The sequence below is a fragment of the Panulirus ornatus genome, chromosome 9 (genome assembly GCF_036320965.1).
Source record: "Panulirus ornatus isolate Po-2019 chromosome 9, ASM3632096v1, whole genome shotgun sequence".
NCBI classification, from domain to species: domain Eukaryota; kingdom Metazoa; phylum Arthropoda; class Malacostraca; order Decapoda; family Palinuridae; genus Panulirus; species Panulirus ornatus.
The window spans coordinates 4,933,801-4,961,314 of NC_092232.1; the positions used below are offsets into that span (position 1 = coordinate 4,933,801).

Sequence of the window (27,514 nt, forward strand, 5' to 3'; positions counted from 1 at the left end):
TTTATATTTCATTGAAGGCCTGGTCTTGATAAGAGCTTTCATTTTTGACTGAAGCGAAGCCTTTTGATTTGAAAAAGGCAGTGACACGTGAAATACCAGAATTACACTCTTGAGTTTGGGAAACAATAGGCTTTACAATATGGACTTGTGCATGGCTTGTCTGTTGGGTGTCCCGCACCTACGACATCTGTGGACTATCTTGTTCTATCTGTCAATATCTCAGATGCTTGTTCCATCCTGGAACTCCCTCAAGGGTTTGGCCACAGCAATCTCCATAACTAGTGTCCTCCATTGCTGCTTCTTAGCCTTTAGTACCATGCCCTTAACAGCTGTAGTGGGCAAATCTAGTGCAGTATTTGCAGAGGCTCCTACTTATTGTTTCTAGTGACTGCTTCTACCTGTGTCTACCTAATATTCCTGCTTAATGTTACAACCTACTTCTACCTAATACTCTCACCAAATGTTTGTACGTATTACTACCAAATGTTTCTGCCTAAATATTCCTATCCATTACTTCTATCTATTGCTCCTATCAGTTTGCCAAAAGTTAAGGATAGTGCATAATGCTCACCACAGGAAAATCTAGAGTTATGAAAAATGAGCTCTGTGAGTACAATGTTGTTAAGTGTTACGTGTGATAAGGAGAAATTGTATGTTTGTGGACAGAATGCCAGTAGTCCACAAGTTGGTGAGGCAGAAAGAAAAGACAGTTACCTGGGTCAAAAGAGTGCAACTTGACAACCATACATTTTTGCTCTCTGAGATAACGTTCTCTCTCTTTACACATTCTTTATCGCTCCCAGGACCTTCTCCCCCTTCCCCACCCTGTGACTCACTTATGCTTCCATGGTTCCATTTGCTGCCAAATCCACTACCAAATATTTGAAACGCTTCACTTCCTCCAGTTTTTCTCCATTCAGACTTGCATCCCATTTAACTAGTCCCTCAACCCTTATGAATCTATTAACCTTGCATTTATTCACATTTACTTTCAAGTTTCTCCTTTCACACACTTTTCCAAACTCAGTCACCCCCTTCTGCAGAATCTCACTCGAATCAGCCACCAGTGCTGTATCATATACATCTGTATACACATATGTAAAGGATGTGTGGATCAGGTGTTTACCTTGAAGAATGTATGCAGGAAATACTTATAAAACAGATGGATTTGTGTGTGGCATTTATGGATCTGGAGAAGGCATATGATAGGGTTAATAGAGATGCTTTGTGGAAGGTCTTTGTGTAGCAGGTAAGCTGCTAGAAGCAGAGAAGTTTTTATCAAGGATGTAAGACATGTGTACGAGTAGGAAGAGAGGAGAGTGATTGGTTCCCAGTGAAGGTCAGTCTCCGGCAGGGGTGTGTGATGTCCCCATGGTTGTTTAATTTGTTTATTTATGGGGTGGTTAGGGAAGTAAATGCAAGAGTTTTGGTGAGAGGGGCGAGTATGCAGTCTGTTGGGGATGAGAGGGCCTGGGAAGTGAGTCAATTGTTGTTCACCAGTGATAAAGCACTGGTGGCTGAATTGAGTGAGAAACTGCAGAAGTTGGTGACTGAGTTTGGGAAAGTGTGTGAAAGGAGAAAGTTGAGAGTAAATGTGAATAATAGCAAGGTTATTAGGTTCAGTAGGGTTGGGGGACAAGTTAGTTGGAATGTAAGTTTGAATGGAGAAAAGTTGGAGGAAGTGAAGTGTTTTAGATATCTGGGAGTGGACTTAGCAGTGGATGGAATCATGAGAAGGCCTGGGAAAAGAGTCAGTTGTTGTTTTCTGGTGGCTGATTCAGGTGAGAAACTAGAGAGGTTGATGACTAAGTTTGGTAAGGTTGTGTGGAAGGAGAAAGTTGAGAGTAAATGTGAATAAGAGCAAGGTTATTAGGTTCAGTAGGATTGAGGAACAAATTAATTGGGAGGTAAGTTTGAAGAGAAAAATTGGAGGAAGTGAAGTGTTTTAGATATCTGGGAGTGGACTTAACAGTGGATAGAACCATAGAAGCGGAAGTGAGTCACAGGGTGGGGGAAGGGGCAAAGGTTCTGGGAGCAATGAAGAATGTGTGGAAGGAAAGAACGTTATCTCTGAGAGCAAAAATGGGTATGTTTGAAGGAATAGTAGTTCCAACAATGTTGCATGGTTGCAAGACATTGGCTATAGATAGGGTTGTAAGGAGTAGGTTGGATGTTTTGGAAATGAAGTGTATAAGGACAATATGTGATGTGAGGTGGTTTAAGTAAGTAATGAAAGGGTAAGAGAGATGTGTGGTAATAAAAAGTGTGGTTGAGAGAACAGAGGTGTGTTGAAATGGTTTGGACATATAGAGAGAATGAGTGAGGAAAGATTGACAAAGAGGATATATGTGTCATAGGTGGAGGGAAAAGGAGAGGCAGGAGACTGAATTGGAGGTGGAAGGATGGAGTGAAAAAGATTTTGAGTGATTGGGGTGTGAACATACAGGAGGGTGAATGGCGTGCAAGGAATAGAGTGAAGTGGAATGATGTGGTATAACGGGGTCGATGTACTGTCAGTGGATTGAATTAGGGCATGTGAAGCGTCTAGGGTAAACCGTGGAAAGGTCTGTGGGGCCTGGATGTTGAAAGGGAGCTATGGTTTCAGTGCACTATTCATGACAGCTAGAGACTGAGTGTGAACGAATGTGGCCTTTTTTGTCTGTTCCTGGTGCTACCTTGCTGGAGGGAGGGGGAAATGCTATTTCATGTGTGGCAGGGTGGTGGCGGAAATAGATGAAGGCAGCAAGTATGAATATAAAGGCCGCATTCATTCACCCTCAGTCTCTAGCTGTCATATGTGATGCATCGAAACCACAGCTCCCTTTCCACATCCAGGCCCTACAAAGCTTTCCATGGTTTACCCTCTCTCATCAGAAAGTTTGTTTTGATTCGTATCTGTGTTTTGACAACATGTAAATTGGAAAACATATCCAAACATCCTACATGGGATTTTCTAAATTAGAGCACTCTGAATGATAATTGTTTTTAATATGCATTTAAGGCGAGCGATGGTAGTGATTTCTTTTGTTCATTATTTGTATTTCCATGATTGGCTTAGAGCCTAGGCTTTTTTTTTTTTGATTGTCTGAGGGACATTCTCCATGTGAGATTTTTGCCGTATTGGTAATGTTATCCAACTGGATTTGCTTGGGCAAGATCAGGCAGTAAGTATTCCAATTTACACCATGCTGTAAAACAAAAGTAATTTGTACAATATACTATTTAACTTTATACAGTATAGCATCAAGTCATCTATTAAGGAAGGGTCTCATCATAATTAACATGCACCACCTGCGCTGTAGAGCACATTTTTAAATCTTAAACCTTTTCTATCAAAAGAATACTCTCAACTCATAACTGGGCCAACTTTCCAACAAACTGATTGATTTACAAGGAAGTATTAAGTATCTGTATCCTAATAGTAGGCATTACCTGTGCCTGTGCAGATGATTGCTGGATGCTGAGGATAGAGATGGATGGACCCATCCAAGAGCATAATATTATAGAGTGGCAAGAGGTATCCCTAGCTTATGACCATGGTGAACCCAGATGCTGGCATGCTGCAGCAGTTGTACCCCCTGGGGACCTCTTCATATTATCAGGACTCACTCAGCCATACTACATCACTATGGTGAAACTAATTGTAAATATTGTTTGCTTTTGAGGTTATATCTGCTGAGTAGCTTAAATATACAATAGGACACAGTGGTGCAGGCACACTGAATTGTGTTTGGATTTTTCGTCGTTAAGTGGATCCCAAAAAGAACTATGAGAAATCGGCAAAAAAAAAAGAAAAATGGATGTAAAGCACAGTCAAGAGAGAATTTTTACTGATTGGTAGTTTCCATTTTAGAGCCATCTCCAAATACAAAAAGTAAATAATCACAGAATTTTGATAAACTGTCACATGTCACTTTTGCATGTAATATAGCTCCTGCTCATAATCCAGATGGCATAATTGATTGAAAACACTTTGTCCACATTTTCATTTTACTTGAATACATACAGCCATTTATTTCAGAAACTACATACTTGAAATTTAAGCAAGTGTTTCAGTCAATCTGAGCTCGAATCAGTTAATTTCAGTGAGATTTCTTGATAAGAGCAGAAATATTTTCTTAAATCTTAGCAGAAAGATAACTGACCAGACTGAAAAGTTTGGATAAGGCTGGGAATGTAAGTTTTTAAGTAACTAGCTGAATTATTCTGCACAGTCTGGAAGCAGTAACATCATCTGGGAAGCTGTGACTGACATGGTAAGTTCCTATATTTTTTCAATCAAATTAAAAGTTTCTGATATCTGTAATTTTTCATGAGTGAGTAATCACTATTTGTTTATTACAGAGAGAGTTTTACACTCATGTTGCCCCATCTCTTAACATTGTATTTATGCACTCTTTCTTTACTCCAGTGTATGTATATATACACACACCCACAACCCAGCCTAAGCTAGATATGCGTGTGTTATTAAAAGGTCCTGAAGAGTTGTGAATAGGGAGTTTCCACTGAACCAACTTCTGCATCCTCTGGCCATTCATACATTAGCATTTCAAGTTGCCATTCCAACCTTATAAAGAAAGCCCCACTTTCTACCTTTGTATGATGACATCTCTACACATCACTTTGAACTTGTCAACCACCACCAAGGTGTCTCAGAATGTCTAACATTAGTTATTGTTGTTATTCTCAGTGATACTTGTTTTTCTGATTTTTATACTTGATTGCCATCGCCTTGCTAGCAAGGTGTGCTAGCACCAGAAACACGAAGAAGGGCCAAATCCACTCACATCCATTCTCTAGCAGTCCTGTCTAATGTGCTGAAACAACAGCTCCTTATCCACAACCAGGCCCCTCAGACCTTTCTATGGTTTACTCAAGACACTTCACATTCCCTGGTCCAGTCTATTGACAACACATTGATCCCAGTATACCACATCATTCCAGTTCACTCTATTCTGTGTATGCCTTTCACCTTCCTATATTTTCAGGCCTGGATCACTCAAAATCTTTTTCACTCCATCCTTCCATCTCCAAATAAGCCTCCCTATTCTTGTTTCCTCCACATCTGACACATATATTCTCTTTGTCAGCCTTTCCTCACTCATTCTCTTGTCCAAACCATTTCAGCACACCCTCTTCTGCTTCCTCAAAAATGCTCTTTTTATTACCACACATATTTATTGTCCTCAAACATTTCACATCCAACACATCCACCTTCCTTATCAGGACTACTATTCCTTCAAGCATTCCCATTTTTGCCCCCCTTAGATAACATTCTCTCTTTCCACACATTCTTCAATTTCCCCAGAATCTTCATCCCTTTCCCCACCCTGTGACTCACTTCTGGTTCCATGGTTTGTCCATTGCCATGTCCATTCCCAGGTATGTAAAACAGTTCACTTCCTTCAGTTTCTCTCCATTCAAACTCACACCCCTGCTAACCTGTCCCTCAACCCTGCTAAACCTAATGATAATATGAAAATACTGTCCAAAATTGTTCTACTATGTTGAATCAACGGGAGCAAGATTCAGTAGACTGCCAGCACAATGAATGTGCAGCATTTTCACTGTATGTTCATGTTGGGACTGCATGGAGATCATTCAAGGACTGGCTTAGATTGGTTCAGGCATGACAAATCATCCTCAGCTTGTGAACTACAAACCCGTTTTGTAGATATGAATAGCATATGTAAGCTGGTTCCAGGTCAGTCGAACATTTCGTCTGTTTTATATGAACTGTAAGTGTGTCATAGATATATGGATAATGTAAGTAAAGGGAGAAAGGTTTCATATAATTTTGATGCTTTGTATTATGTTTTTCATGCTGATTTTCACCTTGTGTCATTTTGATATGTTTTAAAACCAATATGGGAATAGTTCCTTTCTGGTTTATTTTTCAAAGGGAGGAACTTCAGTTACTAAATAAATGTTTGTCACTGAAATAGCAAGCATTAAAAGGACACATGGAACCATTATGGGAAAGATAAGATTTCCCTTCATTTATGTAAGACATGCATTCCTGAAAGTGCAAGTTAAGCAAAAAACTTTGTTTAGGAACCAGTTTTACAATATAATAAAGTATTTAAGTGAAATTTTTAGAAACTTTTAGTTCAATATGTGTACATTATTATTCTAAATACTGTATGTACATAAAAGATAAAGCACACATATTATTCTAAGTCCTGTATATACATAAAAGATGAAGCACACAATATAGTATTTCAGAAAATGTATGATGAAGTAAGTTACAGGTCAAAGAGAACATGGGCATTACCTGCAGGGGTGGAGTGGGAATGATTAGGAAATGTACAAGAGAAAGTGACAGGAGGTCAAGATGAAGGTGCAGGGGCTAAAAAGGACAGAGGAGAATTAGTGAGAGTATCAGCAGACTTTAGGGAGAACAAGAAATGCCTCTAGTAGCTTTCCTCCCATACCATGTATTTGTAGCACCTTCCGCAAGGCATCACCATCCATGTTATGAATTCTTTCTCATGATCTATAAAAACCATATACAAATCCCTTGCTTTCTGTAAGTAATTTCCTGCAAATTTTTCAATGCAAAACACCTGGTTCATACATCATCTACCACACCTAAAGCCACAATGCTCCTCCCAAATCTGATGCCCTGTGCAAGCCACCACCCTCAGAATTGCCAGTCTCCCATTTATGCACTGTCATTCACTTGTTACTCCTGTTCTTTTACTATTCCTTCATGTGTATAGATCTTATCAAGCATCTAGATGCAATAATCTCCAACTGCTACCCCATTTCGTTTCTCTAAATTTATCAAATTGTCTGCATTGTTTAGGATGCATGAACTCTAGTCATTTTTTTATACAGCATTTTTTCAGTGGGAGGGGTTGGGAGAAGGAAAACAGGAGGAATATATAGACAAAGAGGTGAAAATGGGTATTCAGGAGGAGAATGGAGAAAGAGAAAAGAAAAATGGAAAATAAGAAGTTGAAGATATTCTTGGCATCTGATGTTGACTTCGAGAACTCATGATGAATGAGATATGGGAAAAGTATAAGAATGGTTGATGAAATTAAGAAAACGTTATGATTTTATGGTAAGTAGTTGACATAATAGGGTTATTTCATTCAGGAAGAAGGAAAAGGGATTACCACTAGAATTAATTTTGTTACTTTTGATTTCAGGACCATGCTGAGAAACTGCTAATGTTGAGATTCAGTCCTCCCAGCTTGCAGAGGTGAGTTCATTTATATTGCATAATTGTCAGAACAACAGATGATAGTAGAATGTCAGAAAAGAATACTCTCACATATTCTCCATGTGTCGTAGAAGGCGACTAAAGAGGATGGGAGCAGGACACTGGAAAGCCTCCCCTTCTTGTATTTCAATTTCTAAAAGTGGAAACAGGAGGAGTCAAGTAGGGAGTCCTCATCCTCCTCAAAGGCTCAGATTAGGGTGTCTGTATGTGTGGATGTAACCAAGATGAGAAAAAAGGAGAGATAGGTAGTTGTTTGAGGAAAGAAACCTGGATGTTCTGGGTCTGAGTGAAATGGAGGCTCAAGGATAAAGGGGAAGAATGGTTTGGAAAAGTCTTGGGGGTAAAGTCAGGGTTTGGTGAGAGGACGAGAGCTAAGGAAGGAGTAGCACTACTCCTAGAGCAGGAGTTGTGGGAGTGTGTGGTAAAGTGTAAGAAAGTGAATTCTAGATTGATGTGAGTAAAACTGTAAGTGGATGGAGAGTGATGGGTGATTATTGGTGCTTCTGCACCAGTTCATAAGAAGAAAGATCATGAGAGGCAAGTGATTTGGGAGCAGCTGAGTGAGTGTCAGCAGCTTTGGTGTATGGGACCGGGTTTTAGTGATGGGTGATTTAAATGCCAAGATGAGTAATGTGGCAGTTGAGAGTATAACTGGTATACATGGGGTATTCAGTATTGTGAATGGAAATGGTGAAGTGCTTGTGGATTTGGGTGCTGAATAAAGACTGGTGATTGGAAATACCTGGTTTAAAAAGAGAGATATACATAAGTATACATATGTGAGTAGGAGAGATGGTCAAAGGGCATTATTAGTGTATGTGTTAATTGATAGGCATGTAAAAGAGAGACTTTTGGATGTTAATGTGCTGAGAAGGACAGCTGGTGGGATGTCTGGAGGTGAAGGTGAAGAATTGTAGAGATTTTCAAAAAAGAAGAGAAAATGTTGGGGTGAAGAGAGTGGTGAGTAAGTGAGCTTGGGAAGGAGACTCTTGTGAGGAAGTACAAGGAGAGATTGAGTGTAGAATGACGAAAGATGAGAGCAAATGAGATTAGGGGAGTGGGTGAGGAATGGAATGTATTTAGGGAAGCAGTGATTGCATGTGGGATGAGAAAGGTGGGAGGTGGGCAGATTAGAAAGGGTAATGAATGGTGGGATGAAGTAAAGTTGTTAGTGAAAGAGAAAAGAGAGGCGTTTGGACATTTGTAAGTTGGGGGCCCTCGTATATGCATTACTATGCCTAGGACTTGAACTCTTGTGGTCCTGTGTTGATCCATGGTCAGTAACACTGACCGCTGCTTTGGGATTGGGTCCATGCTAAGCGATGTTCAGTAACACTGTTAAGATAAAGATTGAATGCACCTGCTTTTCTTAAGCTTGGTGAACCAAGATTTAGTATTCCTCTAGTGAGTAATTGAATGAGTTGCAGAGAATGTAATTATGTACAGAGCTGTTCAATATGATTAGTCCAAAGCTCAATGTTCTTGAAGTATGAAATTGTTTATTAGTAATCATGTGGAAGTATTATGTATGGAGAGGTAGTGTTAATGGAGACAGTGGTCTCATTGGCTCAACCCGTCTTGCAAAATGAAAAAGTAAGAAGTGCATATATTGGAATGGAAGTTCATATGTCTTTTAAACATGCTGGGCAAGTTAGGGTGTCATTAGTATGGAAATAAAGATATATGCACCTGATCCACCTTGAAGTAGTTAGGTAATGACATGGGAAACAGCAATTAAGTATAATGAAAAAATACAGTAGATAGATTCATAGAAATATTGGGATTTTTTATATTCCAGATTGACCATAGAGGCTGTTTGTGAACATCATGAGAAGCTGCAGAGACATTGGTGGTGTTTGCCTCACACTCTACAGCATATCCTCGAAGTCCGCTCTAGTTCTGACAGTATGACTTAGCATTTGATTGTAGAACAAGACTGCAGTCCCTATCTCAGTATGCACTTAAGTCAAAAACCTACATTTTCCTTTAAACTTTCATCTTGCCCATTCAGTCTTTCAATTCCTCACCTTCCAGATGTTTATTATTTAATTCCTTTCCTTGTTGTTATCATTATTACTCTTAATTTATTGATAATTGTATCGAGATTAGCATATTACTGAGTATAGATTAGTTTTTATCAGATTTCTTACCCCACTGATTTGTAAGTTGGTCACTGCCTGATTATTTTTCCCTCAACTTTTTGCAGAATGATTACCTGTATGCCTCACAATTAAGAAAGTTGGTGCTTCACCTTTATGCAATGGTAATTAACAGTTCTCAGTTATCTTTAGTTTTATTCCATGTTTTACAATGTAGATCTATCAAGTATTACCATACACACACATTTTGCGTTGTAGCATCATCTGACTTACTAAAGTTGATGATGAATAGCCACATTGCTTTAAATATCATACTGTTGTGAATTTGTTTTGTCCACTTGAAAACTCTTAGAACTGTCTTTTTACACTAACATCAAGAAAACTTTCTTTAATGTTTTTCTTGTAGTTTTAACAGAACTTTGCAAATCACATAGAGATCTCCCATAGTTTGAATGAATATTTCAAGTAACAGGAAGTATATAAAGATTGCTCAGAATTTTGAATCACAGAAACCATTATATGTTTCACATTGTCACAGTTGTACTCATCTCATCTATAGAAGTATATGCAAAGAGTATAACAAACAGAGCTATGGGAAGTCTGCTTTCCTCCCATTTTGTCTTACCCCAAATCTCCCGATAAACAGATAATGCATAGCAAAAATAGTATCTTAACAGTCTTTACAAGTTTAGTATTCCCTAAATATTCATAATTAGAATATGAAGCTTAAGCTGGAAATTTTTTCATCATAGTCTCGTCCCCTTAGTCGCTGAAACACAAATCAGGCAGTTAATTGGTAAATATGATCATTCTGGAAATCATTCAGTAGAGTCATGATTTTGATTTACATAGGATGTATGTTTGATCTGTAAAGATGATGGTGTAGCATACAGTGGACTCAACATCATTTTATGTTATCTATTTTTGAACCAGCTTTTTCTACCCATTATTTTTTATGTACTGTCGGAGTCATGTACATGATATTTGATGCTTAGAGTAAGAAAGTTATATGTATAATACACACATTTTCAAACTTAGCATTTGTTATTAACATTATCCTGTTATGATTATTTGGTCGCTACATTATGAACAGCTTGGCTTCCAGAGTACATGAAATAAAGCCTCACAACTTAGGCTGATGTGTCACAATATTTCCCTAAACAAAATAAGGAGAAATGTTGTCCTCAGCATACATAATAGCAGTGTTTTACTGTGAAAAGTATATTTTCTTTTAATTTATGTAAGGGTGCTACCAATCTTTTGTACTTGTTGCAAGTGATCTCTGTATTAAAGCTTTCTGTTTTTGATTCATTTTTCATTTTTTGTTTTTTTCATACTTCTCTGCTGTTTCCTGCCTAAGTAAGATTGTGCCAGGGACTGATATACAATGGCCTCTTTTCCTTTTTTTCTTCATACTAGTTCATCATTTTCCAAATAATGAGATAGCTCTAGAAACTGAAAAAGAACAGCCTCATTTGCTCACATCCACTCTGTAGCTGTCATACATAGTGCACTGAAACCAGAGCCCTTTATCCACAGACAGACCCTTCAGAGTTTCCTCTGACCCCCTCTTATACTCTAGTTCAGCCCATAAATTGTATGTCGCCCCTTTTACCACTTTGCTTCAAATAACTCCATCTTTCTGCATGTTCTGGCCCTAATAACTCAAAGCCTTGTTCACTCCATCCATCCATCTCCTTCACAGTCTCCCCTTCCTCATTGCTGCCTCCTTATCTGACACTTATATCTTCTTGGATAATCTCTGTTCACTCATTCTCTCTAAATGTTCAGCTCTCTTACTCATACTTGGCTTACTACCACAGTTCTTTTTTATAGTTATTCCATTCATGATCATCTCTCCTGACACCTTATGTCTTCAAGCATTTTCATTTCCAACACTTCCATCGTTTTATAATTAGGGCCCATGACTTGCACTCGTACAGCACCATTAGGAATGCTGTACCATGAGACACCTTTCTTTACTTTCACAGACAGTGACCTTTCCACACACTCTTCTGGGCACCCACAATCTTTGCCCACTTACCCACTTGTGGTTCTCTTCAGTTCCCATTGTTCCGTATGCTGCTTTGTCTACCACTAGATATCCAAAGCATTCCACATCCTTCAGCTTCTCTCAGATCAAACTCATCCTTGTAAGTACCTGTCTCTACCAATTGCTAAACATAACCTTACTTTTATTCGCAATAACTCTCAGCTTCCTCCTTTTACAAACACTTCCAAAGTTGGACACCAGCTTCTGCAGTTTCTTACTTGAGTCTTCCACTGGAGTGTAGTCATTTCACAAACAGCAGTCAGCGCACCTCCCAGCCCTCCCCCCAATACTTCCAGCATACTGTAGACATGCCCTTCTCCAAGACCCTAACATTCACCACCTTCACCACCCCATTCATAAACAAATCAAACAGCTGGAGTGGGTGATGTGGCAGTTCAGAGTATAAATGGAGGATTGCGAAGAGTGGAATGTCGTCATTTGAGAAAGGGTAGTCAGTGGTGAGTTGAGGAAATTGCTAGTATAAGAGAAAAGAAAATAGTGAGTGCTCTACTAGCATGATTGGTGTGCAAGTGATTGGAAGATGTATAAGAGGGAGTGGCAGGAGGTCAAGAGGAGGATGTAGGGGCTGAAAAAGAAGGCAGGTTAGAGATGGTTAGGGCGAGAGGGTGTGAGTACACTTCAGGGAGATCAAGAAAATGTTGGAAGATAATTATTATGAGAAAACAAGTGAACAGATGGGGGCATCAGTAAGGAGAGCAGATGAGGAAGTGATAACAGGCAAGGAAGAGGTAAACCAAAGATCAAGTGAGCATTTTGAAGGACTGTTGAAGGTTTTAGATGATGGGTTGGCAGATGTGGGGTGTTTGGGACGTACAGGTATGTGGAGCAAGTCAGGGTAAAAAGTTTGGTGAAAGGAGAAGAGATATGATAGCTGTGCATGAGATGAAGTATGGGATTGCAGTTGAATTTCTCAAGATAGGAGGATGACTGTTGTTGAATGGTTAGTCAGGATTTTCACTATGTATGGCTCAAGCTGAAGTGCTAGAGGACAGGCAGAATGCTTGTGAAAGCCATTGTATGAAGGCAGTGGAGGGGAAAAAAGAGTGAATGCTTTAATTACATAGGTAAAAGTCCGTTGAGTATACCTGGTAAGTTGTATGAAAGTGCTGATTGAAAGGAGTATGGCATACATAGAGCATCAGACTGGGGAGGAGCAGTGTGGATGTAGTAGTGATAAAGGATGTGTGCATGGGGTGTTTGCTTTGAAGAATTTATTTGAGAAATATTTGGATCAAGTGAAGGATGTACATGTGTCATTAAAGTATCTGTAGAGAGCATATGATTGAGATGCCGTCTGGAAGGTGCTACAATATATGATATGGAAGAAGCAGTACTAAATGCATTGAGGAGTTAATACTGAGAAGTATTAGGCATTTGTCCATGTAGGAAGGGAGATAGGTGAGTGGTTCTAGGTGAAGGTGGGTCTGCATCAAGGGTATGTGATGTTACCATGGCTGTTTCCCAGCATCATTACATTTAATGATGAGACTAACAGCTGGTGACATATATAGCTCTTAAAACTTTTTAGTTGGTAGTATGGATAACAATTACAAACAAAGTTTCCCCATTCCTTAGTCAAGTGGAATGATGAAACATTGCACATATCTGTGAGCATTACTAACCACACTAAAATGCTTTTGTACCCCATTTATCAGAAAGTATAACCAAATTGATGATATCAAGAACCAGATTAGCCACATTTTCTCCTTGACATAGCGATGTATTTTCCCTTTGATGGGAAATTTTCTTTTTATATTCCACCTTACAAATAAAACTAATTGGCCCTCCTTTTTGCTTTGACCAAATTAACTTGCCCTTTGGAGCACGTATATCTTATCAAATACGCATAGCTTATTTTTTAAGTTTACAGGTGATTATATATCTTGAACTTAAAAGATATTGCTTTGGAATTAAATTAACTGTGTCAACAGATGCAGCTTGGTGTGAGACACCTCACTGGATAATCAGCATGGCTTAAGCTGAGGAACTTGAGCCAACTGGATAGCAATGATCCCAAAAGGGACTGATTTAAGAAACTTTTATAAAAATAGAAAGTAACCTTCATTCCACTTCCAAAGGACCAATTCTTCAAAAACCAGTGAAGACCTCTCAGAAGAGCTTAGACAAGTCTGGAAAATAGCCAAGACATTGGTTTCACAGTCTTATCTTGAAATGAAGAAACTTCAGCTACTTTGTTTTAAAAATGCCTCCACCATTCTTATTTAAAATCCCACTTATGCTGGCAAAGAATTGACATTCTAGTCAAATAAGCTGCACTTACCTTTACATAAATTTTTGTCATTGGTAATTTTCCATGATTTGGTGTGAAGCTCTACACAGTTTAATTAACCTTTCATTATGAGGGCACCAGAAACTTAGGGATGGCCCAGTACATCAGTTCATCATGAAATTCATGAGTTTTTTTTTGTCTTTTTTTGGTTAATAGGATTTTTTTTTTCATACTTGAATGTTGTTTCCTACCTTTGCAAGATATTGCCAGGAAACAGATGAAGAAACGTTGCATTCACTCATCCATTCTTTAGCTGTCATGTGTAATGCACCTGCACCACAGCATCTTATGCACAACCAGGCCCCCACAGACCTTTCCATGGTTTTCACCAGTCACTTCACATGCTTTGGATCACTCTACTGACAGCATGTCCCTTGTATACCACACCCCATCTTATCCCCAATAGACGGCATACTTGCCCTTTTCCAAGACTTGCTTTTACCTTTCTCATCACCCCATCCATAAACAAATGAAACTCCCATGGTGACATCACACACCCCTGCTGCAGACCTTTACTTGGAACCATTCACTCCACTCATCCTGCCAAAACGCATGCCTTACACCCATGATAATAACTTCTCATTGCTTCTAGCGGCTTCCACGTACACTCTTTATTCCTAATAACTTCTCATTGCTTCTAACAGCTTCCATCCACACTCTTTATTCTTAAGACCTTCCATGAGGCATCTCTCTCAACCCTGTTATATGCTTTCTTTAGATCCATAAATGCCACATACAAGTCCTTCTGTTTCCCCAATTTTTTTCCCACATAAAATAAAGGAAACACCTGATCCACACACCCCTTACCACTTCTGAAACTACACTCTTCCACCCATCTGGTGCTTTGTACATGCCTTATCCTCTCAATCCCTACACTCCCATACATCTAATTAGGTACACTTAAAAACTTGTGCTTCTCTAGCATGAACCTCACCTTTATCCACCTTGCCTTTATGTAGTAGGAAATATCTTGAAAACAGACAAAAAAATCAAGCAAACGTATGTTATTGGTGGTATACAGACATTGAAAGTTGAAGTGCCTGATTGTCATGCACTGACTACCTTATTTTCATTGACATGACAGATTATCTATCATCACCTCAGCATCTGACCAACATTGCATATATTTATACGACTCAAAAATACTGTGTTTGTTTTTAGTATATGATAATAAACACACCTCACACTTTTGGAAACTGTAACATGGCACTCAGTTAGTAATAGATAATGATTACATGAAATTTTTCACCATGCACAACTGGATTTTTACATGTGGCTTATTTATATAATTTTTAGGTAAATCACTCATTTATAACAGTTTGATGAAATGATATTTAGATGTGTACATTATTCAGTTTTGTTATTCACTATACAGTTACCAAAGCCATCATTATAAATCCCTTTCATCACTTTCTCTAAAACATTTCACTCTTGTTTCCTCAATATTATAATGAAGATCACTTTCCTATTGTGATCAAAATCACACTCAACATCTAACATTTCAGTATTGCTATCATTAGTGCCCCAAAGACAGTCACTAACTTGCCCAGCAGAGCATGGGAATGTTGTGTAAAGCAGCAAGCAAACATGCTTGGGGTGGATGGGGCCATACCATCCTCTAATGTGTTATATGCTTTTATATTGGTAAATGACACAGGATTACTAATAGTTGCCTGTGACATAAGACATATCTGAATACCTAAAAAGCATGCCTTTCAATTCATTTGAGGGTGGGAAGAGTCATTCCTTATATACACAGTTACGGTAGTCATATTAAAAAACCCATGGTTGCAGAAGTTGAAGGATTAGACTAGCCTGTAAACTTCCCAGAATTGGAGTTTAATTTGTGCACCATAAAACATGTATAGTGAAAATCCGTATTCACACTTGTTTTACTCTTGGGATGTGTTGAATATTGTTTTCTTATCATTTGAAACTTCTTTTTATTTGATTATGGTTACATTTTCCAGGGTTATACCAAGATTGTTAATCAAGGATGCTTTGGAAATTAAATGCATGAGGACCATACTTGGTGTTAGGTGGTTTGATCTCATAAGAATTTACAGTGTAAAAGAGAGACGTGGTAGTAAGTATAATGAAGAGCTGACTTGGATGTGTTGAAATGGTGTGCACATATGAAAAGGATACATGAAGAAAGAGTGATTAACACCCTCTTCCACCATGATGAAAATGTGTTAATTTCTAATCTCATCCAACTTGGTGCAAGTAATGAAACTGTCATGTCACTCAAAAGAAAAAATTCACCTGAATTGAGTGATTCTAATTGCCTTGTGAAATTTTGGCTCATCATTTGTTTAATCCTATATACTTTAAAAGTCAATTGACTGAACCAGGACATGGGAAGCATTTGGAGTAAACCATGGAAACATCTGCAGGGGTCTGGATGTGGATAGGGAGCTGTGGTTTCGGTGCATTATTACATGACAGCTAGAGACTGAGTGTGAACGAATGTGGCCTTTGTTGTCTTTTCCTTGCGCTACCTCGCACACATGAGGGGGGAGGGGGTTGTTATTTCATGTGTGGCGAGGTGGCGATGGGAATGAATAAAGGCAGACTATGAATTATGTACGTATGTATATATGTACATGTCTGTGTGTATATATATGTATACGTTGAGATGTATAGGTATGTATATTTGCGTGTGTGGACGTGTATGTATATGCATGTGTATGTGGGTGGGTTGGGCCATTCTTTCGTCTCTTTCCTTGCGCTACCTCGCTAACGCGGGAGACAGCGACAAAGCAAAACAAAAATACATATATATATTATTGATATGTATATGTGCATATCTGGGCACTTATGTATATATATGTGTATATAAGTAGATGGGCCATTCTTCGTCTGTTTCCTGGCGCTCCCTCTGACACAGGAAACAGCGATTATGTATAATAAATAAATAAAATATATATTAGGGAAAACGTTTGTTCGTGCCATCTCAACAAACAAAAAAAAATGGTTGCTTGATAGATTTGATTTATTTTCAAGTTTTGATTTTTCTTGTCACCTAAGGAAAAACATGATGCAGGTTTAATCACCGAAAGACTGTAAGTGTGCATTCACTTATTATTAATTAGAAGGTTAATGAAATATTGACTGAATCAGGACCAAAAGTCTTTTTACAAGCAAACAGAGCATCAAATATGAATCATAGATTTCATAAGAAAAAGTTGTTGTACTGACAGTCAAATCAACGATTCAAAACTAGATGAAAATAGTCAGAGATTATATTGAAATTATCGTGAGTTACAATGAATAAATAACTCAATCATGTGTTTTAGAAAGTATTTTTACAATTACTGATTATGTAACTGAAACAATGGATTCAAAGATACATTTGTTTTTACTAGTAGTTGCACAAGCAAAAGGTTTAGCTTTAATCACATTCAAAGAGAAATCCTCTTTCCATAAGACCTTTCTCCACCTGTGCCATACTTTGCCTTCTGTCACCACCTGGTGTTGGTTTACACTACACAATACAATCCTGATGTAGATTTAACTTTTGTCATTACTCTGAACTTAATACTTCTGGCTACTGATGTAGACTTATAGCTAGACCCTTTGTTCCTCATAAAACCCTATGAGGCTTTGTCGAAAAACAGAACTCATCAGTTGGGCCTGATCATCATGACAAGGGAGGAGAGGTAGGTGTAATATCCTTGCCACTTGCGCCACTCCAGCAGGTGGTCAACCTCGGTGTTCTCTGGCAAGTCAGCAGGTGGGTAAATGCCAGTAGGGTTGCTGTAGAAGCAGTAATTGTACCACCATCCACCTCCCCCAGACCACTCAGAGCAGCTTCCACCTACAACCACAGGTTTAAATCAGGATTACTAGACACTGATTTAATAAAGCTCAGGTTACTGAATTCTTGCAACAGAATTGGCAAAGCTCTTTTTTTATTCAGGTTCCTCAAACTGCAATCATTTGCATTCTTTAACTGATTTGTAAATTTAAAGTATGTAAAAAAAAATTAAACTCATATATCATTACATAAACATAAGTATGGCAAGAAAAGTTACTGTTCTGAATAATCCTTAGCTATACACAGAATGCTTTTCAAATTACGCAAACACACATTACTTTTTATTAGCAATAGTACTAGTAATTATAGTATCATGATTATTATTGTGTTAACAGTTTGGTGAGGATATTCAATGTATGTATGGCTCATGGTGAAGTGCCTGAGGATTGATGGAATGCATGCATAGTGCCATTGTACAAAGGCAAAGGGGAAAAAGGTGAGTGTTCAAATTACAGAGGTATAAGTTTATTGAGTATTCCTGGGAAATTATATGGGAGGGTATTGAGTGATAGGGTGAAGGTATGTACAGAGCATCAGACTGGGGAAGAGCAGTGTGATTTCAGGAGTGGTAGATGATGTGTGACTCAGGAGTTTGCTTTGAAGAATGTATATGAGAAATACTTAGAAAAACAAATGGATCTGTATGTAGCATTTATGGATCTGGAGAAGACATATGATAGAGATGATCTATGGAAGGTATTAAGAGTATATGGTGTGGAAGGCAAGTTGTTAGAAGCAGTGAAAAGTTTTTATCGAGGATGTAAGGCATGTGTACGAGTAAGAAGAAAGGAAAGTGATTAGTTCCCAGTGAATGTCAGTTTGCGGCAGGGGTGCGTGATGTCTCCATGGTTGTTTAATTTGTTTATGGATGGGGTTGTTAGGGAGGTGAATGCAAGAGTTTTGGAGAGAGGCAAGTATGCAGTCTGTTGTGGATGAGAGGGCTTGGGAAGTGTCAGTTGTTGTTCGCTGATGATACAGCGCTGGTGGCTGATTTGGGTGAGAAACTGCCGAAGCTGGTGACTGAGTTTGGTAAAGTGTGTGAAAGAGGAAAGCTGAGAGTAAATGTGAATAAGAGCAAGGTTATTAGGTTCAGTAGGGTTGAGGGATAAGTCAATTGGGAGGTAAGCTTGAATGGAGAGGAACTGGAGGAAGTGAAGTGTTTTAGATGTCTGGGAGTGGATTTGGCTGCAGATGGAACCATGGAAGTGGAAGTGAGTCTCAGGGTGGGGGAGGGTGCGAAGGTTCTGGGAGCGTTGAAAAATGTGTGAAGGGCGAGAACATTATCTTGGAAAGCGAAAGTGGGTATGTTTGAGGGAGTGGTGGTTCCAACAATGTTATATGGTTGCAAGGCTGTGGGCTATAGATAGGGTTGTGCGGAGGAGGGTGGATGTGTTGGAGGTGAGATGTTTGAGGACAATATGTGGTGTGAGGTGGTTTGATCGAGTAAGTAATGAAGGGGTGAGAGAAATGTGTGGTAGTAAGAGTGTGGTTAAGAGAGCAGAAGGGGGTATATTGAAATGGTTTGCTCATATGGAGAGAATGAGTGAGGAAGGATTGACAAAGAGGATATGTGTGTCGGTGGTGGAGGGAACGAGAAGTGGGAAACCGAATTGGAGGTGGAAGGATGGAGTGAAAAAGATTTTGAGCGATCGAGGCCTGAACATGCAGGAGGGTGAAGGGCGTGCAAGGAATAGATTGCATTGGAACGATGAGGTATACCGAGATCAACGTGCTGTCGATGGATTGAACCAGGGCATGTGAAGCATCTGGGGTATACCATGGAAAGTTTTGTGGAGCCTGGATGTGGAAAGGGAGCCATGGTTTCGGTGCATTGTACATGACAAGTAGAGACTGAGAGTGAACGAATGTGGCCTTTGTTGTCTTTTCCTAGCGCTACCTTGCGCGCGTGCGGGGGAGGGGGAGTGTCATTTCATGTATGGCGGGGTGGCAAAGGAAATGAATGGGTGCAGTGGGTGTGAATTATGTACATGTGAATATATGTATATGTCTGTGTGTGTATGTGTGTGTGTGCATTGAAATGTATAGGTATGTATGTGTGCGTGTGTGGACATTTATATATATACATGTGTATGTGAGTGGGTTGGGCCATTCTTTTGTCTGTTTCCCTGCGCTACCTCGCTAACATGGGAGACAGCGACAAAGTATAATAAATAAATAAAATTCTTTTGTCTGTTTCCTTGCACTACCTAGCTAACATGGGAGACAGCAACTAAGTATAATTATAATAATGTACAATAACATAATATATATATTTTATTATTATTATACTTGTCACTGTCTCCCGCATTAGCAAGGTAGTGCAAGGAAACAGACAAAAGAATGGCCCAACCCGCCCACATACACATGTACATACATGAATGCCCACATGCGCACATATATATACCTATGCATTTCATCATATACATACATATACAGACATATACATATATACACATGTACATATTCATACATGCTGCCTTCATCTATTCCCGCCGCCACACATGAAATGACCACCCCCCCCTCCCCCACATGCATGCGAGGTAGCACTAGAAAGGACAACAAAAGCCACATTTGTCTAAGCTGAGACTCTAGCTGTCATGTATAATGCACTGATACCACAGCTCCCCTTTCACATCCAGGCCCCACAAAACTTTCAATGGTTTACCCCAGACGCTTCACATGCCCTGGTTCAATCCACTGACAGCACATCGACCCTGGTATACCACATCGTTCCAATTCACTCTATTCCTTGCACGCCTTTTGATCCTCCTCTATGTTCAAGCCCTGATCGCTCATAATATTTTTCACTTCATCCTTCCACCTCCAATTTGGTCTCCCACTTCTCCTTGTTCCCTCCATCTCCGACACATATATCCTCTTAGTCAATCTTTCCTCACTTATTCTCTCCATGTGACCAAACCATTTCAATACACCCTCTTCTGTCTCTCAACCACACTTTTTATTACCACACATCTCTCTTACCCTTTCATTACTTACTCGATCAAACCACCGCACACCAAATATTGTCCTCAAACATCTCATTTCCAACACATCCACCCTCCTCCGCATAACCCTATCTATCGCCCATGCCCCACAACCATATAACATTGCTGGAACCACTATTCCTTCAAACATACCCATTTTTGCTTTCCGAGATAATGTTCTTGCCTTCCACACATTCTTCAATGCTCCCAGAATCTTTGCCTCCCCCACCCTGTGACTCACTTCCACTTCCATGGTTCCATCTGCTGCCGAATCCACTCCCAGATATCTAAAACACTTCACTTTGTCCAGTTTTTCTCCATTCAAACTTACCTCCCACTTCACTTGTCCCCTCAACCCTACTGAACCTAATATCCTCACTCTTATTCACATTTACCCTCAGCTTTCTTCTTTCACACACCTTACCAAACTCAGTCACCAACTTCTGCAGTTTCTCACCCGAATCAGTTACCAGCGCTGTATCATCAGCGAACAACAACTGACTCAGTTCCCAAACCCTCTCATCCACAACAGACTGCATACTTGCCCCTCTCTCCAAAACTCTTGCATTTACCTCCCTAACAACCCCATCCATAAATAAATTAAACAACCATGGAGACCTCACACATTTTCCTCTCTTCCTACTCGTACACATGCCTTACATCCTTGATAAAAACTTTTCACTGCTTCTAGCAACTTACCTCCCACACCATATACTCTTAATAATAATGATATGCCTTCTCCAGATTCATAAATGCTACATACAAATCCATCTTTTTTTTCTCAGTATTTCTCACATACATTCTAGAAAGCAAACACCTGATCCACACATCCTCTACCATTTCTGAAACCACACTGCTCTTCCCTAATCAGATGCTTTGTACATGCTTCACCCTCTCAATTAATATCCCCGCATATCATTTCCCAGGAATACTCAACAAACTTATACCTTTCTAATTTGAACACTCACCTTTATCCCCTTTGTCTTTATACAATGGCACTATGCATGCATTCCGCCAATCCTCAAGCACTTCACCACGAACCATACATGTACTGAATATTCTCACCAACCAGTCAACAACACAGTCACCCCCTTTTTTAATAAATTCCGCTGCAGTACCATCCAAACACGCCACCTTGCCAGCTTTCATCATCTGCAAAGCTTTCACTACCTCTTCTGTTCAAACCAATCTCCCTGACCCTCTCACTTTGCTTACCATCTCGACCAAAACACCTTATATCTACCACTCTATCATCACACACATTCAACAAGCCTTCAAAATACTCACTCCATCTCCTTCTCACTTCAATACTTTTTATTACCTCCCCATTTGCCCCTTTCACTGATGTTCCCATTTGTTCTCTTTGCCTTATGCACTTTATCTACCTCCTTCCAAAACATCTTTTTATACTCTCTCACCCCATCTCTCATTTGCCCCCATTTTCACCTCTTGCACCTTTCTATTGACCTCTTGCCTCTTTCTTTTATACATCTCCCAGTCGTTTGCACTATTTCCCTGCAAAAATCGCCAAAGTGCCTCTCTCGTCTCTTTCACTGACATTATTACTTCTTCATCCCACCACTCACTACCTTTTCTAATCTGCCCACCTCCCACCTTTCTCATGCCACAGACATCTCTTGTGCAAGCCATCACTGCTTCCCTAAATACATCCCATTCCTCCCCCACTCCCATTATGTCATTTGTTCTCACCTTTTTCCATTCTGCACTCAATCTCTCCTGGTACTTCCTCACACAAGTCTCCTTTCCAAGCTCACTTACTCTCACCACTCTCATCACCCCAACTTTCTCTCTTCTTTTCTGAAAACCACCACATATCTTCACCTTCGCCTCCACAAGATAATGATCAAAAATCCCTCCAGTTGCCCCTCTCAGCACGTTAACATCCAAAAGTCTCTCTTTCACGCACCTTTCAATCAACACATAATCCATTAATTCTCTCTAGCCATCTCTCCTACTTACATATGCATACTTATGTATATCTCTCTTTATAAACCAGGTATTCCCAATCACCAGTCCATTTTCAGCACACAAATTAACAAGCTCTTCACCATTTCCATTAACAACACTGAACACCTCATGTACACTAATTATACCCTGAACTCCCACATTACTCACCTTTGCTTTCCAATCACCTATCACTATAACCCGGTCTCGTGCAACGAAGCTGCTAACACACTCACTCAGCTGCTCCCAAAACACTTGCCTCTCATGATCTTCCTTCTCATGACCAGGTGCACAGACACAAATAATCACCCATCTCTCCATCCACTTTCAGTTTTCCCCATATCAGTCTAGAGTGTACTTAATTACACTCTATCACATACTCCCACAACTCCGGCTTCAGGAGTAGTGCTACTCCTTCCTTTGCTCTTGTCCTCTCACCAACCCCTGACTTTGCTCCCAAGACATTCCCAAACCACTCTTCCCCTTTACCCTTGAGCTTCGTTTCACTCAGAGCCAAAACATCCAGGTTCCTTTCCTCAAACATACTACCTATCTCTCCTTTTTCTCATCTTGGTTACATTCACATACATTTAGAAACTCCAATCTGAGCCTTCTAGGAGGATGAGCACTCCTCGCATGACTCCTGTTTCATTCTAAGGGCTACATACAGTATATCCCGTTTGTATAAAAATTTAAATATTTGTGGACATGGTTTTGAAACTGTCTGAATCACGGTAATCTGCAAGGTAAAAGAACAAATACTAAAACTGTTTTATTTGATTAAATGGAAACTTGTTCCCAGGACAGTACTCCCTATGCATTGGGACCAGAGACGGCAATAGAGTTCTGACCTAGCTTGAAGGACCTATTGTATTTAAGGTAGGTACACTTAGGTAAGAGTATTTGGTAGAAACATTACGTAGAAGTAGTTGGTTGGAGCATTAGGTAGAAGTAGTCAGTAGGAACATTACGTAGGAGCCTATGCAAACACTGCACTAGAATTGCCCTCTGTCAGTGGCCTGCTAAGGGTGAGGCACTAAAGGCTAAAAAACGGCACTGGAGATCTCTTTTTTTGGAAACTCTGTTGCTGTGGCCACCCACTTGAGGAAGTTCCAGTTGGAACAGGCATCAGAGATATAGATAGACCTGTTTAAGGGGGAATACCTCTCCAAATACACTATTCTTGAACATGACCACTCACCTGAGGCTCCATCATTATCCTCATCATAAGTGGAGAAGTCCATCCCATTATGGTATTCCATAGCATCGCCACCCGTGCTGGACTTATTGTAGCCACCAACATTCAGCTCATACCCTCTTCGTCCATACCTAGAGGGCCCCACACTACCATAAGGAAGAAAACATTACGTTATGGCTTGAATTACACTAGCTGATAGTCAGTGACTGGCAAATTTTATGGATTATTGTCATCAATATGATCGTGCATCTACACTCAACACCTACACAATGAAACATCCTCTTTAAACAACCCCGTGTCAACATGCTCAGCATTTTATTTTATGCTACAACAATAGACCTCTCTAACCCAAACCACTACTAACCACCCACCCCAAGTTGAAGTATAAAACTTATCCCTGCCTTACACTTCTGCAACTTCTACTCACAGATCCCCCTTCCCCAAGCAAATGTAAAACTTGACAAAATGCATACACTGAATTAACCCATCAAGCAATAAACAAAAGCCCTCCCAACTGAGTCTTCAACTCCATCTCACCAGACATGCATCCATCAGAAGCAACACCCCCACACACTCCCTGCAGTGCTCTCGGAACCCACCTGAAGAAGTCATAGAGAGAAGTGGCATCTTCGTTCTCCCACGTCATGTCCACCCGCAAACTGTAGGGGTTACCCTTTGTCAGTCGGTACAGCGTCTCTAGGCCTGTAGTAATTTAGTAAAATGAGATCAGTTATCTAAATTTATGACACTTTTTACAGGATCCCCATCTGAGCAGGGGCATATCTAGGGTAAATAGTGCCTATGGCAAACACTGAAACTGCGCCCCTGGCTTGATAAAAAATGTATATACCGTGGATGTATATGAAAATATATACGGTGTAATTATAAACCATTGAAGAGTTAGGCCAAACTCGAATTTATATAAACTCTTAAAAGACTTATTTGATCAATATTGTAACGTAGAAGCAGTAATGCAATTTGTAAGAGCAAAATATTATTATAATTGAAAAGTAGGCGAATTTGTTTTATCTCACAAAACCAAACCCATAAAAATGACAATCGGGTAACATATGTCAAAAAACAAACCTGTTGAGTAGCAAACCCCTTCAAGTGGCGCCTAGGGCACCTGCCATAACCTAGATACACCACTGTAACTATATATATATATATATATATATATATATATATATATATATATATATATATATATAGCGTACTGGAAACATGAAGTAGTAGCTTACAATTTTTGATGCGCCGAAGATTCGAACCCTGATCCTGCTGCATCTCAAGCTACTATGCTACCACTGGACTACGAGTCAAGAAAAGCTTTCTAACTCAGACCAACGAGTGGTTTATAAGATCCCCGGTCACATCTCGTGGGCTGAGAGTGTAGGGAAAGCCCGTACTTACACAGGTCATACAGTAGCAATGGTAGCATTCTCGCTCGTCATGCTCCAGTTTGACAGGAGGTTCAAATCCTTAGCGTCTAAAGGTAAATCGTAATCATCTATTCCTTGAGTCCAGTGCATGTTGAAGATCAACATTAACGTAATGCTGGGGTTCATATCACCACCTTCGTTTTCCTGAGCATTGAATAAGGAAATTTGCTCGCTCGGCAAAATCACATTATTTAGTATTATCAAACAAAACTCAATAGAGAAAGTGCCATCCTCTGTTTTACCGTATCATAAGATTACATATTCAAAAATTGTCGCCGATCTAAAGTAAAAACTAGCCAGTACAAAGCTACTTTTAGTTTCAAGAGAATTTGACCAGGGTAACTGATTTAATCTGAAATCCAAATAACTCAGACAGGGCATGTCTACAATACGTTCTTCCATATCCTTCGTTCTCAGCTTTTAGATGTTAGCTTAAGTTCGTAATCAAACCCTCCCTTCCTCAATCAAATCCTTGGTGATTAATATGGCCAGGTACCCATCTTTCGACCAGCCTCGAGGGGAGGATGAACACCCAGGTTGGGAGTGGGCCGACTGTCATGTCCAGGATTCGAACCTATGTGAGTCACGGCCCTGGGTTGCTCAGTACTGACTCACGATCAGAGACGTTGACGGAGACCCGTGACCGTGTCTATTTAATAACTTGCCCCAGGACACCTTTCTTGAAAGGATGTAGGTGTTACCCTTAGACCCCATTTTCCAGGGGCTTTTGCAGTTCCAAGGTTGCTCTACTCCCAGTTGCAGGGAAATGAGGTACTCCTTTTGGCAGAGAAAAACTGGAGGAAGTGAAGTGTTTTAGATATCTGGGAGTGGATCTGGCAGCGGATGGAACCATGGAAGCGGAAGTGGATCATAGGGTGGGGGAGGGGGCGAAAATTCTGGGAGCGTTGAAGAATGTGTGGAAGTCGAGAACATTATCTCGGAAAGCAAAAATGGGTATGTTTGAAGGAATAGTGGTTCCAACAATGTTGTATGGTAGCGAGGCGTGGGCTATGGATAGAGTTGTGCGCAGGAGGATAGATGTGCTGGAAATGAGATGTTTGAGGACAATGTGTGGTGTGAGGTGGTTTGATCGAGTAAGTAACGTAAGGGTAAGAGAGATGTGTGGAAATAAAAAGAGCGTGGTTGAGAGAGCAGAAGAGGGTGTTTTGAAATGGTTCGGGCACATGGAGAGAATGAGTGAGGAAAGATTGACCAAGAGAATATATGTGTCAGAGGTGGAGGGAACGAGGAGAAGAGGGAGACCAAATTGGAGGTGGAAAGATGGAGTGAAAAAGATTTTGTGTGATCGGGGCCTGAACATGCAGGAGGGTGAAAGGAGGGCAAGGAATAGAGTGAATTGGAGCGATGTGGTATACCGGGGTTGACGTGCTGTCAGTGGATTGAATCAAGGCATGTGAAGCGTCTGGGGTAAACCATGGAAAGCTGTGTAGGTATGTGTATTTGCGTGTGTGGACGTATGTATATACATGTGTATGGGGGTGGGTTGGGCCATTTCTTTCGTCTGTTTCCTTGCGCTACCTCGCAAACGCGGGAGACAGCGACAAAGCAAAAAAAAAAAAAAAAAAAAAAAAAAAAATATATATATATATATATATATATATATATATATATATATATATATATATATATATATATATATATTTCATACTATTCGCCATTTCCAGCATTAGCGAGGTAGCGTTAAGAACAGAGGACTGGGCGTTTGAGGGAATATCCTCACCTGGCCCCCTTCTCTGTTCCTTCTTTTGGAAAAAAAAAAAATGTATATAAATGATTTTCAATTTAATCTCTTACGTTTGACTGTATCGACTTACCTATCCAGTACTCGCCCTCAGGATTGCCGAATCCCTCGGAGTAACTGCTCCAGTCGCGCCTGAAGTCGACCTGGGAAGGTTGGTGTCGCCTGCGCAGCATGACCGTCCATCCCCCGCCGTCTACCTCCTGCTCGCACCACACTCTCTGCCGCCACACCAACACACGTCACAAGGGGATCAAAAATGCATATTTCGCCCCTGCCTCAGTATGTCTATTCTACCCAGTTTTTTTCTTAGTACTTCTGCATTTATACCTGGCCATGTTTATTTAGCTATTCTAACCCCCTCGACTCTATATATCATTCGTTTTAACTAATATTCACGTATATTATCTAAATTTTGTTTTCCTTTCCTCGTTGTATTTAGAGCTGGACGGGTGACTATGGCAAAACCTCCTACAAGCTATTGTTCACAAAACATCATACTTTGTTCAAATAATAAAAATGCAATTGCAATTATATTAATGCTAACTAGAAAATGATTTTTATTTTAGGGCTTGCGACATGAAGATAACTTCTAAAAATAATGGACCAAGTTCCTCGGTAGAGGTAATTCTAAATACACCGTCAGGTTTATTAT

The 27,514-nt window shown here is 39.9% G+C and overlaps 2 protein-coding genes across 4 annotated transcripts in view; one reads left to right on the forward strand and one right to left on the reverse strand.

The window, feature by feature from the left end:
• Window positions 1-10,637, forward strand: part of LOC139750178 (kelch domain-containing protein 1-like) — a 47,850-nt gene extending 37,213 nt beyond the window's left edge. The window contains exons 8-10 of one of the 3 annotated variants that reach the window (XM_071664564.1): window positions 3,447-3,643; window positions 7,158-7,210; window positions 9,030-10,637. In XM_071664564.1, coding sequence (XP_071520665.1) covers window positions 3,447-3,643; window positions 7,158-7,210; window positions 9,030-9,147 — 368 coding nt within the window. In that variant the 3' untranslated portion in view covers window positions 9,148-10,637. Of the gene's footprint in view, window positions 1-3,446; window positions 3,644-7,157; window positions 7,211-9,029 lie in introns of those variants that run through there. The other 2 variants (XM_071664565.1, XM_071664566.1) reach the window with 2 other exon arrangements.
• A 6,172-nt stretch (window positions 10,638-16,809) lies between these two features.
• Window positions 16,810-27,514, reverse strand: part of LOC139750177 (uncharacterized) — a 20,001-nt gene continuing 9,296 nt past the window's right edge. Inside the window, exons 3-6 of the mRNA XM_071664563.1 lie at window positions 26,936-27,080; window positions 24,261-24,363; window positions 23,665-23,807; window positions 16,810-17,514 (exon numbers count right to left, since the gene is read on the reverse strand). Coding sequence (XP_071520664.1) covers window positions 17,321-17,514; window positions 23,665-23,807; window positions 24,261-24,363; window positions 26,936-27,080 — 585 coding nt within the window. The 3' untranslated portion in view covers window positions 16,810-17,320. The remainder of the gene's footprint in view (window positions 17,515-23,664; window positions 23,808-24,260; window positions 24,364-26,935; window positions 27,081-27,514) is intronic.